The sequence below is a fragment of the Artemia sp. Qi Xiang Cuo genome, chromosome 14 (assembly GCF_049724085.1).
Source record: "Artemia sp. Qi Xiang Cuo chromosome 14, ASM4972408v1, whole genome shotgun sequence".
Taxonomy (NCBI): Eukaryota; Metazoa; Arthropoda; class Branchiopoda; order Anostraca; family Artemiidae; genus Artemia; species Artemia sp. Qi Xiang Cuo.
In genome coordinates, this window is record NC_142807.1 from 58620752 (window position 1) to 58636661 (window position 15910).

Sequence of the window (15910 nt, forward strand, 5' to 3'; positions counted from 1 at the left end):
ATTCTCCCTCTTTACACCCTCCCAGGAAGTTCTCATTTCCCTTAAATCTTTCTTCATAACATCCTCCCACCCTAACCGAGGACGACCTACTTTTTCTTTAGTCCTAGACGGTTGGCCGAAAAGGACAATTTTCGGCAATCTGTCATCCTTAATCCACAGAACGTGCCCTAGCCATCTTAAGTTTTCTCTCATTATAGCTCTAGAAATCGGGATTGAGCGATACTTTTCGTATAACATACTGTTTGAAATACAGTCAGTCAGCTGGATACCCAGAACAATCCTTAACCAATTTCTCTGGAAAACATCTAGAAGATCTTCATCCGCTTTTCGGAGCGTCCATGCTTCAGAGCTATATTTGACCACTGTCATCACCGTTACTTCCAATATTCTAATCTTGGTTTGCAGACTTAACTTCCTATTCTTCCAAACCGTTTTTAACTGTGAAAAAAATGCCCTGAGCCTTGGCTATTCTACTTTTAATATCTTCACTGCTCCCACTAATATTCTAATCCACTAATAATAGGCTTTACTAATAATACTACCAAGGTAAGTGAAGTTGTCCTCCTGATCAATATTTTCGTTACCCAACGTCACCTCTTCATCTTAACTTATTCCTCGTCTTAGCTGACTAGACTGGAGTTGTGAGTAGCTAAACAAAGAGAAACTGATTTGTAATTTGCTTAAAAATTAACCAATTGCATTCAAGACAAAATTATTCTCCCAGTAAAGAAACGTGACAAAATTGTCTACGTAATATTGATTGTAAATTTTGAAAGCTATTTTTTTTATTTCGTTTTTTTATATTAGGGAGTGCATTGGAGTTGTTGGATGTGAATGGTGCTATCTACAGTCAGATGGAGAGACTTTTTTGAATCAACCATTCTGCTCGTTACTGCACAAGTGTTTTGGAGGGGTCAAAGGTGGATTTTCGCCTTACCTACCTTCTTCACAAGGTACAACTATCTTTTCATTTTTTTTTTTTTAATTTTCTCAAGAAAAAATTTAAATATCCTGTTCAAGGATTTTCGTTTTTGTTTTATACATTTTTAACCTATAATCTCTTTGACATCCTTCCAAAGTGATAACTCTTGGGAAAAAGGCTCTGACTAGCCTATATCTTTTGTATATCGTTTTATTATTTATTTTAAAAACTTTTGGTTCTACTGTATTCATTTATTTTACTTTACTATCATTATTATAAAATTGTCGTTTCGAAATGCATGAGGGCTCAATCCTCAACCGCCATAATGCTCACTGGTAGAGAATTCCAGACTGCAGCTACAAGAAATTGCAATTGAAATCCTAGTCTTGTGTTACTCTTAAGTTCCACCACCAACTATCCATTATTCCTTGTAGCATATTCATGAATACCTGTAAGCATGGTAAGTATCACAAAAAACACTTTGGGATAGGTTATGCACACACTGGAAAATGGAAACTGTCGCTTGATAATCACGTTGTTGGCCCACGTTGAGCAATCTGAAAGACTTAAAACAAACACTTGCATCATTCACATCTTTGACATACTTGCCTATGTTCCTCACAGCCTTGTTCTGAAGAATCTGGACTCATTTGAACTTGCGATAAAAATTGCTGCTCCAGATCAGACCGCCATATGATATATATGGGTAAGCAATTGAGCGATAAATCATTCGTAATATCCGCTTTGGCAAAAAATGCTTCAGTCTATGCAATACATCGGTGGATAGCCTTCCAGTATTTCCTACTTAAACTGTGCTGGGTCACCTGCAGTATTTTGTAAGGATTTCCTTTTCCTAATTTTGCTTGAGCTTAATATGAGGAGGCTGGCTCTTCTCTCTATCTCCTTGCAGTGTACTTGAAAATCCGGATTGTAGCGGTAGCTAGCAACCTAGTAAGAGACGACCAGGTCCTTTTATAAAAAACTACAATAACCCATAACTCGTAAAAATAGAGTCCGATCAAAACAAGAAGTGCACTATTAGAACCGCCTTGTCCGAAACCCCAATATAGGAAACTTATCGTCCCTTGGCTTGAACAACAAGCAAAATATATTGGATTGAAAAAGCAACAAAAGTGGCTCCAACCACTGTGGCTGCAAAATCAACAAAAGTGGCTGCAACTATTCTAAAGATTTGGTCTATGTGCTCCTCACCATGCTATTGGCGCAAATCTTTTCCGTCGATGTCTCGAACGATAGAGTGGGCATCTATGCAGACGATAAATCTGTGACTGTAGAGACTTGAAGATTTAGTCTGTCAAAAAATAAATAAAGATTAACAATATAAACAATAAAATAAGTAATAATAAAAATAAACGAATTAAACCATAAAATAAAAACTAAACAATAAAAAAAGGAGAAGACTAAGGCTTTTTTAACATCAAAAGCGGATTTGTGTTGACGTATATTAATTATTGCAAAATTAATACATCACTCTTTAATGTTTTATCCAACTCTTATAGCAATGGAATTGATTGGAGAATATTCATATACACATTATTAGGGGTATGAGGGGAAGAATACGACATTGGACTTTACAGTCCGTACTTGATGCACTGATGTCCTTTTTATTGCCCTTCAGTCAGGGAGTGTAATGGGGGGGGGGGGAGGGAGCGATGGGGAGGCCAGCCATCCTTTGCTTCCGCAAACCCTTCCTGTTAACTTCCCCAGATTTCTTCTGGTATCCATTTTGAGCTGGGTCGACACTAGCTGAGCTTAAAAAGTCACGCCAATGACCCCAGTTCCAAACCAAATAACCTACGACACCGGGACTTGAACCCCTGTCATCACGGACAAAAGATTTCAAGTCTAGCGTGCTAACCATTTGGCTAGGGCTGCTTTAATATGATGGCTCAATTTTCAGCTTCAATACTTTTAGTACGATGCTGTAATTACTGACAATCGGCAGTACCATATCGTCGGATCAGTGCTTTTGAAAACTGTCGTTTTTTAATGTAAGTACTACCCTTTGCCTGAAACTCGAAAAATGAAAATTTTGAGCAATAGATCCCATCTTTTTTATAATTTTTAGGTTTAGAAATGGGAATTCATGTGTAGGTTCTTGATTGTGTCAACTTTTAATAATTATCCCCGCTTATTTTGTTGATGAAAATAATTTTTATATTGGTTGCTTACTTTTTTTTGGCACATATCTTTAATATGTTAAAAAAAAAAATGTTCAAATTTAGAATTGAATAGAGATAACTGTAATCATTCTAGAAACATCTGACCCCCCCTCCCCTCCAAAAAAGAAGTAAAAACAAATATGCAGTGACTATAAAGTATTTATATTAGGCTGGGTTCACACGATGTAATGTTATTGTTGCCAAATGGTACAAATGCAGGGGGAAAACATCCTTCATGATATGTTGTTGTTTCCTCCCTCGCTGGAGGAGGCTCCTTGGCTGTTTAGTTCGTCCCTGGAAGATATATGGCCTGCAGCGTTTCGATAGGCTATTTTAAAGAGGCTCTTTTGTCGGCTTATGTACCGGCCGGCATTGGAAGACCTATCTAAGTAAGTAGTATTTGAGCATGAGACGCAGAAACAGTGTCCTCTCAATCATTTCCACGTTATTTAATGCTACATGCTCACCATGGGCGTATGGAGGGGGAGGCAGAGGGGGGCAGCTGCCCCCCTAGACCTTCAAATTTACATTAGATATGGCTGAAAAAGCAGATGCTTGAAAAAGCAGTTGATAAAAGGTAGACGGTTGAAAAAACTGGAAATAAACAGAAATCTATTCAAACAAATTTATTCAATTCAAACAAGAAGCAATCATCCATAATGTCTTGGAATGATTTAGCTGTAATCCAAGAAGATTAATGCTGAAGCATATTGATGATTTATAATTTTTGGTGATTACTTATTAATAAGGATTTCATAAGTATGAAAGAACTTGCTGGCAATGTAAGGTTTTGTGAACTGCCAATATAACTTCAGCTCCCCCCTTCCCCCTTCATCACAGAAGTGGCTGCCCCCTCCCTTAGGCAAGAAGCTACGTACGCCCATGCCGACATGACTTCATCTCCCCCTCCATCACACTATCGACTGCCCCCCCCTAGACAATATGCTGCCTACGCCCATGATGCTCACCGATCATTTTGATCTTGTCGTGAAGAAGTAAACATATCTTCGTGTTGTGTACCGACATTACATATTTGATACCGGCCCTTAGTAGTCAATGACTTGGATGTACCTGTCGCAGACTCGATACTAGAAGGAAATTGTCTAGATTTGACACACATAAAAATTTGTGTAAGGTGCAAGTTAGGAAAAGAGAAAGAAAAGAGTCTATTTATAAATTTGACCGAAAAAAATCAGTAAAAGAAATATCAACAAGGGAGAAAACAGCTTTCTTTATTGATGCTATAACAAATAAGCACTTTAATGAGGTCGTTCTAAAGGATTGTCTAGTACCAAGTAAAAAAGTACCAAGTAAAAAAGTACCAAGTACAAAGTACCAGTATCAAATGAAAAAGTACCAAGCACCAGTACCAAGTAAAAAAGTACCAAGTACAAAGTACCAGTACCAAGTGAAAAAGTACCAAGTACCAAGTACAAAATACCAGTACCAAGTAAAAAAAGCAGAAAACCGACAGAATATCCGAAAAACAGCCGAAGGGGCAAGATCGTGAAGCACCAAAAGATACCACCTGGTATGAGTTCTGGTGCTTTGAATCTCTACCGCTGAAAATTACATAATGCTGTCATTTCTGTATACTATCAATCTTAACCAGAAACTAGAGCAGTCTTAACAAGGAACTAGTGCACATTTTTCCGCTTCAAGAGAATGATATACAACAGCAAATTATTGAACACCTGTGCATGAGAGGTACATACCCATGCATCGGTAGGAATCACCGTGCAATACATCCGAAGGACCTCTCCCTTGAAAATAGACAGATTGCTGATGAAAATTGTTCTTTTTATCCCTCCCCCCCCCCCAAGAACGCCCCTTCTCCTTCTGGTCTTTTGAAGTGAATACCTCATATATTTTGTATTCAAAGATTGTGGCTAACTGAAGTAAATATGACCGCCAAGCGCTAGTGAGACTGTACTTGGCCTACAGCAACCTCTCTGTGTTATTTTTGTCCGGCTTGTTTCAAATTTTCCTTAAGAGATATCTGAACCCTCAATTCAGATTTGAGTCGGTATTTGAGATTTTTACTTTATTTGCCATCATGGTATAATAATAAAAGGATAATGCAGAATTGTATTGCTCCAGCTATAACAGCAAAACTGGGCTTTCTATATGAGGGGCTGTATGATTCTGCTGTCTCAAAACCTCAGCTATTTCATGTTTCTCATATCTTTACTTGTTGATTGTTTGTTTTTCATCTCTTTTCTTTTTATATGTCATCACTTCTTTTTTTCGGTTCATTGTTCTTAAAAAATAAACCATTATTATTAATGTAAACCCAATCTGTGAGGAGTCAATAGAAGAATCTTTCGAGTTCATTCTTGAGAAAAGTGAAACGAAGTGCTATTTGCCTTTCAATTGATGTGCTGAACATTAGTTTTGTGAGCTTATACTCAGCTTGGGGTATTCTATCTTCTGTAGTTCTGTTTAACAAAAGTAATAAGGTATATCAAAGGACGGCTGTCTTATAAATCAGAGTTGTTGAGTGGGATATATATTGTAACCGACTCCAGACATTTTCAATATACCGATTCTAGCTCCGACTTCGACTCCATTCAGCAAACATTTACTGAAAATCCGACAATATTCCTCATTTCTCAGTCAATTACCCAGAAAGAACTTTATGCCTCACGGTGGCGGTTCTGGCTTCTCTTTTTCTGGGGGCAAAATCTCGATTAGTGCCCCCTTCCCTGTCTCTCAAAAATGTTCAGCCTAATTTTAAAAAAATATTTATCCGTTAACAACATCGTTTTCTTCCAGCAGCATCGCTTTCGTTCTTATTACAAGACGACATCCTGTAAAATCCGAACAGGTTTAAATACAAAACATCACAAGAAAAAACTTTAAATTAATTAAAATCGATCTACTTGCTTTTATTTTCAAGGAATGGTGATGAAGATATGGTAAAAATGAAAATTTCGAATTCAATTTGCTCACACTTACTGCCAACTGCACCCTCTACTTTATTTGAATAAAAGTAAAATTTCAAAACTGACAAAATAATTATAACCTTTAGATTATTTATTCGAAGTTTGTGCTCCTAAAACCCCTGTGCCCGGGGTAAGTGTCCTCTCTATCCCTTCCTTTAAACCGCCTCTGATGCCTCATCGGGTATTATCATCCTTAGTCATTTACCAAAATTACGTAACTGAAAACGTGTTGTTTTCAAGAACTATATGCTTTGCCCTCCATCTGAGACGATTTACTAAATGGTAAACCCTTTCAGAGTTGAGGTGACGAAAGTGACTTTATCACCTCGCTACTGTTGATTACTTTGACCAGGAAGCTTTTAGTTAGAAATTTATTGAAAATCTTTATCTAACCATCCATTATGTTGTGGTACAACCCCCTCCCCCTCCCTGCGACTACTACTAATACTATTAAACCGCACGCTCCTCCTCCATCCCAATCTATTCAAAGCCTCCCTATTTATACCCTCCCAAGAAGTTTCTATTTCCCCTAAAAATTTCCTTACGACTTTTCGGCGATGTCTCCTCACAGAGAGAGAAGATGTCCAGGAAATAACTCTAAAAAATTATACTACTACTTCTAACAACTCGCCGCAGCACCAAGCTCCCTGATGCCAACACAGCTACACACGTTCCTCCATCCCAATTTATTCAAAGCCTCCCTCATTACACCCACAGGAAATTCCCATTTCCCTTAAGTCTTTCTTTACGACATCCTCCCACCTCAGCCGTGGACGACCTGCTTTCCGTTTAGCCATAGACGGCCCTAGACAAGGACAATCTTTGGCAATCTATCATACTTCTTCCGTAGAACAGGTTCTGGCCATGTATACCTTGCTCTTGTTATAGCCCTAGAAAGCGGGATTGACCTACATTTATTGTACAGCTTACTGTTTGGGATAAGGTCAGTCAGTCGGGTACCCACAACAATCCGAATGAATAATTGGCTAAGGCTAGCAACATGTTACGCAGTTAACGATGCCACGATTTGTGCTATATAAAAACCCATATATTAGTATAAATTATTAGAGTATCCCTCCATACCTATAAAAATATTCTGACTCCCCCTCCCCCCCCCCTGCCCACTCCTCAAAGAGCTGAAGCTATTTGCACCCTTTTTATTGTCTATTTTCTTCACTGCTGTCTGGCGAAACTTGTTTTGAAGAGATAAGAGGATATACTTACGGCAATCAGGGGTCGCCACTATTTCCTTAAGCTCATTTCTAAATCTGTTTTTTTGGGGGGGGGACGCCTCGTCAGTAGTATCCAATTGTTTTGTATTACTGTTGATTTTTTTAGAGTTATTGTTGGAGGTCATGCCACAGACACGACAAACTCAAATTGGCCCAGTAGTCGGTGGAATTGTAGCAATGATCATCATAATCTCAATGGGTATTTACTGTTATAAACAACATTTGGCTCAAGAATCATCATTGTACCTGACACATTTAGCAGAAGGAAATGTGAGAATGTCTGAAGTAGAAGAAGAAGAAGACCATTTTGGGGCAGCTAACGGATCTAAAGAGGGAGTAGCAGGTAACCATCAGTGTTTTACATGGTTAATTTTGTAAGTAGATACTACATAGATAACTAGATGTATTTTGCCTACTTTAAAGTGTTTGCCAAAGAGTCGAGAAATTGATGAGAGTGGAAACTCAGGTTTGATTCAGAAAAAACAACAACGCCATCTAGGGTTATTTAGCATAACCCTTCAACTATTAAAACTTTTTAATTTTAATCTGTACTAGTAACAGCACCTTGGTCGTACTGCTGTTGCTTTGGAATTTATCTTTTTACTTTTTTTTCCAGCTGGGTATACCGTCTGCGGTGCTAGTTGTTTTAACTCATATTCCTTTCCTTGTTAGAATGCCCCACCTGCTTATATTCAGGAGGGAGTTACAGAAACTGAGGTTATCCCCTGTAACCTCAAGAATTACGATTTCGTACGTAGTTACCAACATATTTCAATATTATGCCTCTGCCTGTTCTGACACGCCATATACATTCTATCTATCCAGAAAGTAATGTTGGCGTTTTTTTTTTTTTAATAATATGCCTGTTTTGTATTTTTTTTTCAATTTCTCTTTCCCTCCTCCCCCAAAAACAAAATTCCACACATGTGTCTGTGCTAACAGGAAGCGTACGTACTGGTCTACCTGGAAAGTAATATTAGTTATGTAAATAAACTACTTCCCTGCACAGCATGGTCTATAGCGACCTAAATCAAACACGTCTGTAAACTGAATCGAAAATGGTATTAAGGAACAAGAATAGGAGTTTCTAATTTGACAAAAACTACGTCCAATATGGAGGACGCCCCCTTGTTTTCCTCTTTTTAATTACCCCATGAAAGGTCAGGGAGATCAAATGTGACTGCCAGTGGCGTCAATTGGGGGGCAGGGGGTATTTTATGTGTTGTTTAAATTATATTATGTTAGCATTATAGCTAACTGTGACACCTGTTCTAAAAGTAGAGGTGAAAAGAAAGTAATCAAACTTTTTGAGAGGTGGGGTGGGGGTTCTTTTTAAGTATGTCAGCCTTCTTAGTAGCATAAATTAAATGAGATATCAGGAAAAAAAAAATTTGAAACTGAGGTTAACACAATATATCAATATCAAATATTTTGACGTATAGAATAGTGGCTAATTAAAACTCTTGAACATGGTTGCTTCGAAAGAATGAAGAAGACATTGCTTTGTTATCTGGCCTAAAGGTCCCTTCTCATGTTTTCCCACTCCTGAGATAGTTGCTAAAAAGTGTTTGCCAAGCTGTTCTCAAAGGGGGGATCAGTAGGATATTGTAGATTGGGATAATCATAAGTTTGAGTGTACATATATGTTCCTGTTAATGCTCCCTTCGAAAGCAGTCCATCAAACAGTTTTTGACAATTATGTCAAATGTATGCAAAGTTTAAGTACGATCTTTAGGTCTTTGGGACAATAGGATCTTAAGTCTTATATACGATACGATATTAGGAATACGATACGATTAAGGATAGATATGATCTTGGTTCTTAAGAACAATATACTAGATGGTATTTTTTTTTTAAGATGGTTGGAAAACAGCTTTAGCAAGTTGTTTCAATCAATTATCAGAATGCCATAAACACATCCAGGACGAACTAAATTGGGAGGGGGTAATTGACATAGCCATACCTAAGTGAAGGGGAGGTAATTGATGCTGAAGTTTAGCTGACTCAAATGGGATGGTAAGAGGCTATAGGACAAAATTTGAAGGAAACAGAAAATCATCAAAGGGAGTGAAAAGTGAAACTTTGAACAAAGTGGGAGTTTAAAGAAAAGCCTGCGCAGCTGTGTTGGTTTCAGCCGACTCGTTGCTGCGAAAATTTACATTTATAGTAATAGTGGCAACTATTTTTACTGTCTTTCTCTTTACTTTGCCCCTCCCGCCTCCTATGGAACTTAAAATTAATTGACAGGGGTATTGGGACGTAAAAAAGCTCTTTTTTTAATCATTGAGACCGACCCCTCCCCCCCCCCCCTCTTCTCCGTAATTTTTGCTAAGGTTTAATCTGTGGACTTAAAATCTATTGTAAAGTTGAGTTTGTGTTGTTGTTTTTTAGTTCAGCAAGATATACGTTTGATTGAGCTTGACAACATAGCAGCAATGTCACCCTATCGAGTTAATACCAGATATAGGAGACCTCCCGCCTCAGAATCCGACCACGGCTACTCAACCATGACACCTCACGAAGATTCAGAACACACTATATCTTTCCAAGAACCTTTACTAACTAGTAGGGATAGATACAGACCCGCTGTCTCAGTTTCCTCCCGTGCAAGCTCGCCTCTTGGTTAGTTCATTTTTCTTTTTACTGTTTCTCTATCTATATAGACTTGTCGATTGCTTCATGATCTTTTTGTGGTCTTTATTTGGAAGTTCTATTGTTTATGTTTATATTTTTTTTTTAGGTTGTCGATAATATTTGTCTGCTTGTGACAGGACTGTATCCAGGATTTTTTTTTTCGGGGGGAAGTGGCAGAAAAAAAAAACTTCAAAAAGGCATCAAAAATTGTTTATATTCATTTTTGTTACGTTTTTTACGAGTCGGATAAACCTTTTGGGGGGGGGGTTGAGGGTCAACCCCCCCCCCCTCCGTGGATACGGCCTTGGCTTGTGACTCGGTGAAAAAAGACTCACTAAAATTCAATGAACGAACCGCTTGTATAATAGTAATGTCAGAAAAATGGCTTGATCAGATCAGTATGCAGTGTTATGGTATTATTAGGTTTATTATATAAAAATTGAAATCAATTTTGGAAAAAAAAAACTTTGGTTTATTATATACGAGGATATTTTGTAGAGAAAAAAAAAAAACTAGATGCATTTTGGTGTTTCCCACATTGAGTTTAAAGCATAATTCGTCATAGATCGTGGTTTCGTCATAGATCGTGGTTTCGTCATAGATCGTGGTTTTTTTTTCTGTATAAGGATTGTTAGAAACTTATCCATATATCCTTCTCGCCCAGAAGTAGAAAAACATATAAACACCTCACGGGTGCGTACTAACTGGGTGGAGTATTAAGAAATAGAACCTTCAAATTTAAACGAAGGTTTTAAACTGTATTTCAAAACAAGTATAAAAATGTCATAAATGTCAAAATGTCATGAACGGTCGTAATTGAAGAAACATACCATTTTATTGTCAAATCTTTTGGATTTCAGGCCAAAATCCATCAACAATTTTCTCTGTCAACCTTGGCAATTCTTTGAGAACTGTATACAGAAGTAACTGATGAAACTAAAAAGTTAAAGAACTGTTATGGACCAGAGACATTACGGACGAAATTTCCTTCGCAATATTACAATTCCTAAATTATGCTAGTGTTAAAGGTTATACGTGTAGTATAAAATTGTCATTACATTTTTAATATAAAGCAGCTTATGTTTCAGAATGACAATCTTAAATCACCATAGCACTTTCAAACGATTCTTTTTGTTTTTGTTTTCTTCGATAAACCATGTTTTTTAGTAAAACTGTTACTACCATTTTTTCGTAATCTTGGTGTATAGTTGAATACAGACTGGGACATTTAGATTTTGACAAGCAGAAATGGAAACGAGAATATACACAAAGGAAATAGTCTCTCCCCCAGAGTTTTGTCAGCCCCTCCCCAGATAAACGAGAATATGAAAAAAACTAAATTGTAACTACTAAATAAACTAAACTGTATCTAAATAAAAGACGTTTATGCATGGGTAGTTATGTCAGCATCAAAATATGTTTCGATATTGAAATTTTAATATTTTGTAAGTTTCTCCTGCGTCCACCCCGTCAGAAGGGGGTGGTTCACTTCTTTCATCCCCTTGGAAGTAAACAGAGTGATTAGTAACCAATATACAACATATCTAATATAATATTACCTTTAGGAGACCGTTTTAATGTAAATTTTACTGTATCTGGTCATTTTGAGAGAAAATGTTTCATTATTCTATTGGAATATATTTTTTTAATTGATTTTGTTGTAACATCCTTTCCAGGCACATAACCTTAATTCTTTTTTTATCATTATTTTTTTTATTAATAATATGCAGCTAATTTCAGGATGACGTTCCACTAGTGAAAGCCGTAAAATATTAAAAAAGCGAACATTTTTGTAAATGCATTTTTATTTTTCTGGGGGGGGGGGAATTGATCCCTAAAATCCACAACCCCTAGCTATATTGCTTTTATTTTAACTGAAATATATTAAGTGAAGGAGAATTATATTACCCTGGTCAACTGTTTGCCCACCTGATGTGCAACATATCTTTCTTTAGAGACAGTTTTTTTTTTTTTTTTTTTTTTTTTTTTTTTTTTTTTTTTTTAATTATTATGTGAATCTCCCGGCTTGTCCAGTCATAATGGGTGTATACGTGACCCCATTTACTATTGAGATCGACGAAGTAAAAATCAATCTAAATCCCATCTTGAATTTGGTTTGAATATTGATGCTAAATGGAGTTTGTCCAGATTTCATTATAAGTAAAACGAAGTGTAGAATTTAAAATACAAAAATAAAAATCTGTAGAGGCAGTTTTTTTTTTTTTTTAAGATCTGAATCTCCCGGCTTGTCCAGTCATAATGGGTGTATACGCGACCCCGTTTATTATTGAGATCGATGAAGTGAAAATCAAATTAATTCCCATCCTGAATTTAAAATAAAAAACTAAAAATAAAAGCAAAATAACAAGCAGTCAAGGGGGACTACAGAACCAGACTTGTTTATTTTTAAATCACTTTAAATCCAAGATCAACGTATTTGCTAATAGAAAAAACAACTTTTTTGGACTTAGATTTAATAATTGTACTAATCTATCCTCGCCTGTTCAAGCATGTTTAAGCTGTTTAATCTGTTTGAGCATGGCACTTATAATGGACGAATACTCTGAGGTCCTGTCTTTGACCGACAAAAATTGGTTTTAAGTTGCTAGTAATTTGTTCGCATTAGATTTAAAACCCGACGAAACGAAGCGGGAAATCGAATTTAAAATATAACTGAGAAATGAAAGCTATTTTGGCCTGCTTGTGCTCAATTAATGTTAGGGAATCGCTTTTGATATCTTCCTCACAACTTCAGATGTCTGGGACCTGGAACCTCCTTTTAAAATCCACAATGAACCGCGGAGATCTTATACCCCATCCACCATCACATGCTTAAGAATCCAAAATATTTTGGAGAAGATGCTAATTATCATTCTTTTCTTCATAGGAATGCCAGTTCGCCACCCTAAGGCAGTAGCGGCCGATTTGCAAAACGTTAGTTCGCCTACTAGCACCATCCCAGATGAAGATATGCCCTCTAGTGATGTCACTTTAGAGGAACCTTCAAATTATGTGGAAGGGATGACGGTTCTTCCATCAAATGTAATTTCCGTCCCAGTAACTGTACATCAAGTTGACACGTCCTGATGTGGAAGTATCTATTCGGAATTATTGACGAAGTGCTTAGAAATCCAATAGAAAAAGTGCTTAGAAATCCAATAGAAAAAGTTTCTTACAAATCCAATAGAAAAAGGGCAAGCATACTGCAAAGTCCCTGTCATATACACAAAGGGCATACATTCTTACATGGAACTTTTATCTCTAATAATTGGATAGAAATGTCAGCAAAAAAGTGAAGAGGTGCTCATAGCTGCTCTGTTATTGATCTAATTGGTAAAACTACTGCAAATTAAGCACAAATGTAACTTGTATCTGTCACAAAGATATAAATTAGAGATGACTAAAGAAACGAAAGATAATTCTGTGGAAAAGTACCAAAAAGTTCGTGTTTGATCCGATTGACATGTGTTCATAACCTTGTGCTATACCCGAGGTACGACTGTAATTGTAGATCATGTTGATTTACCCAAACTTGGATGTTTTAATCAAGGACGAGTGGCTAAGGACTTAGAAATACTAAAGAGAACTAATGAAGTACTGGAATGAATAACTAATACGGGAATGATTACTGGAATGATCAATGAAGTACTGGAATCTACACGTCATTGACCAGATTGATGCGTCTGTGAATAGTACGATACTTTGTCCATAATGTGCGACTATATGTCAAGTGAGTATAGCCCGGTGAAGATGTTTAAATCTAGGAATATTACCTAGATGTTAAAGTATTGGAGCAGTAAGTGCCAAAACAGTTTGGAAGTAAGTGTCACTTTAGTGGGATATGTCATATTGTGGACATCTATATCTAGTGTAATGGATAAGCGCTTAGAACTTTAAAGAAAAAATACCGGAATAATTTAAAGTGTTTTCCATCGATTCAACTGGTATGGCTGCACAGGGTAAGATTCAAGGGTTGGTTTTTAGGACACATGCCTCTCCCCCTAAAAGGTCAAAAATTACAGTAATTACAGAGATGGAGGAGCACACAATACCAGTGGGGAAACCCGAAATGTACTGCCTCCCCCCCCCCGCGCAAATAATTATTCTCCTTCTGCCCCTGTGGCTGCATAATATGGCTCTGCATATGATGTGCAACGGTGACTGTAGATCGAGTGAAAGTGTCCCAGTTTTGATATTTGAATCCCAGAGGACTGGCGAGGAGCTTAGAAAAGCTAAGAAAAAGCATGAGGTACTGCAAAATGCTTGTTGTTGATCATAGTTCAAGTTCGTACTATAATCTGTGGGATGTAGAGTTGTCAAAGCAAATGAAGTACTACATTTTGATGTGACAATTTTAAGCCAGGCTAACAATTTGACAATTTGTGACAATTTGACTAAGAATTGCTAAGACAAAACAAGTTAAAATCATGAAAAGTACCAATTTATCCGATTATCCGAAATGTCAAGTTCAAAATTGTAGAATACTGTTAGTTATTTGTTGCTAATTTTTTCCAAGTCAAGCAAGAATTTGCTTTTAATTTGTTATTTGGATGTCACGTTGTTCCTCACCTAATCCATAGATGTAGACAGCAATAATTTTGGCTTGGGAATGAATGATATGTCCGATGAAAGGGAGAGGGAGAATAGCTTGAAAACAAATCCTATCTTTAGGCGTCAGAATTCGAATGTTTTTGTATTTTATCATCGTTTTTCGAAGATTGTTTGGGAGGACAGTCGTTGGAGAAAACCTTAGGGACTCATCCCTGGTCCCTTTCTTCCACTCCCCCTTGTTGAGGCTTGCCTGCATAATAACTTACCTTGCATTTGAAATTCGTTTGTACTAAAGTTAAAAAGCTTATTCGTATGGAACAAATTTCTATTTGACAATATTTTTGTCAATTTTGACGGCTTGCATCTTTTTTTGTCATCTTTTAAGACATTTGGTGTTAATTTGGTGCTGATATATTTTGTATTTGGAAACGAGTTCTACTAGACGTTTTATTCATTCAGACTGGTTTGTTTTAATACCTTCATGATCTATTAGCACTTTCAGCCTTAAATGCTCTCAATTGGCTTTTTATGATGTGTAAAGGCTGATTAGGACATTTGGAAAAGGATCATGTTCTACAGATTTTTAACACTAGACAAAAAGTTTAAATCTAATTGCGCTTAATTATTCAACAATCATTTTTCATTTTCTACTTTGAGTAGATAGAAAAAAAAGAAACAAAACAAAACTAAATAAAAAGACTGTAAATTGTTCAAAGAATAACTGCAGGTTGCCCCACCCCCAATAATTTGGAAGAAAAAATAGCATACAACCCATGCCCCTTGACTATCCGGCTATGAACCCCTCTTACCCCCCCCCCCTCCCAAAAAAATGCTAGAGAGTCGCTTCTGCTCCCCGCCGAAGGCAGAGAATCAGGAAATCGGTACTTGCACTACGCAGACCATTGGTCAGCATGCGATATTTCATTTTAAAGTTGAATTTTTTAGTACCTGAACACCTTATGGGTACTGTCGATGCTCTTCCTCATCTCATACCACAATTGTTCTATGTTAGTATTATTTACATACCAGTATTTACTGGCGAAATTCTTGCTACCAAGAATGCGTTCATGTGTCTACTCAGTTATCTGTCTCTCTTTCACAATCATCTTGGAATGATCCAAGTCTGGTGCTATTTTACAATCAATATATATATATATATATATATATATATATATATATATATATATATATATATATATATATTTTATATAAATATTCTTTTTAGGTATTTTCGAAGACCACATTGCCTTTCAATTACGCACAAATAACAGTTCAAATAGGGATAAATCCTTTTATTAGACAGTGAAAAACAATGATAAAAATTCTGGATATTTCGATCACACACACAGCGACCATATCAGCAGATAAAAGAGACACTGTATGTGCGATCGAAATATCCAGAACTTTTATCATTGTTTTCACTGTATAATGAAAGGATTTATC

The 15910-nt window shown here is 36.7% G+C and overlaps 1 protein-coding gene across 2 annotated transcripts in view; it reads left to right on the forward strand.

Moving 5' to 3' along the window:
* The window catches only part of LOC148944695 (VWFA and cache domain-containing protein 1), a 150350-nt gene extending 134667 nt beyond the window's left edge, over positions 1 to 15683 (forward strand). Inside the window, exons 18-21 of one of the 2 annotated variants that reach the window (XM_089100546.1) lie at positions 808 to 953; positions 7389 to 7625; positions 9674 to 9904; positions 12804 to 15682. In XM_089100546.1, coding sequence (XP_088956672.1) covers positions 808 to 953; positions 7389 to 7625; positions 9674 to 9904; positions 12804 to 13003 — 814 coding nt within the window. In that variant the 3' untranslated portion in view covers positions 13004 to 15682. Of the gene's footprint in view, positions 1 to 807; positions 954 to 7388; positions 7626 to 9673; positions 9905 to 12803 lie in introns of both variants that reach the window. The other variant, XM_089100547.1, reaches the window with a different exon arrangement.
* The last annotated feature ends 227 nt before the right edge of the window (positions 15684 to 15910 follow it).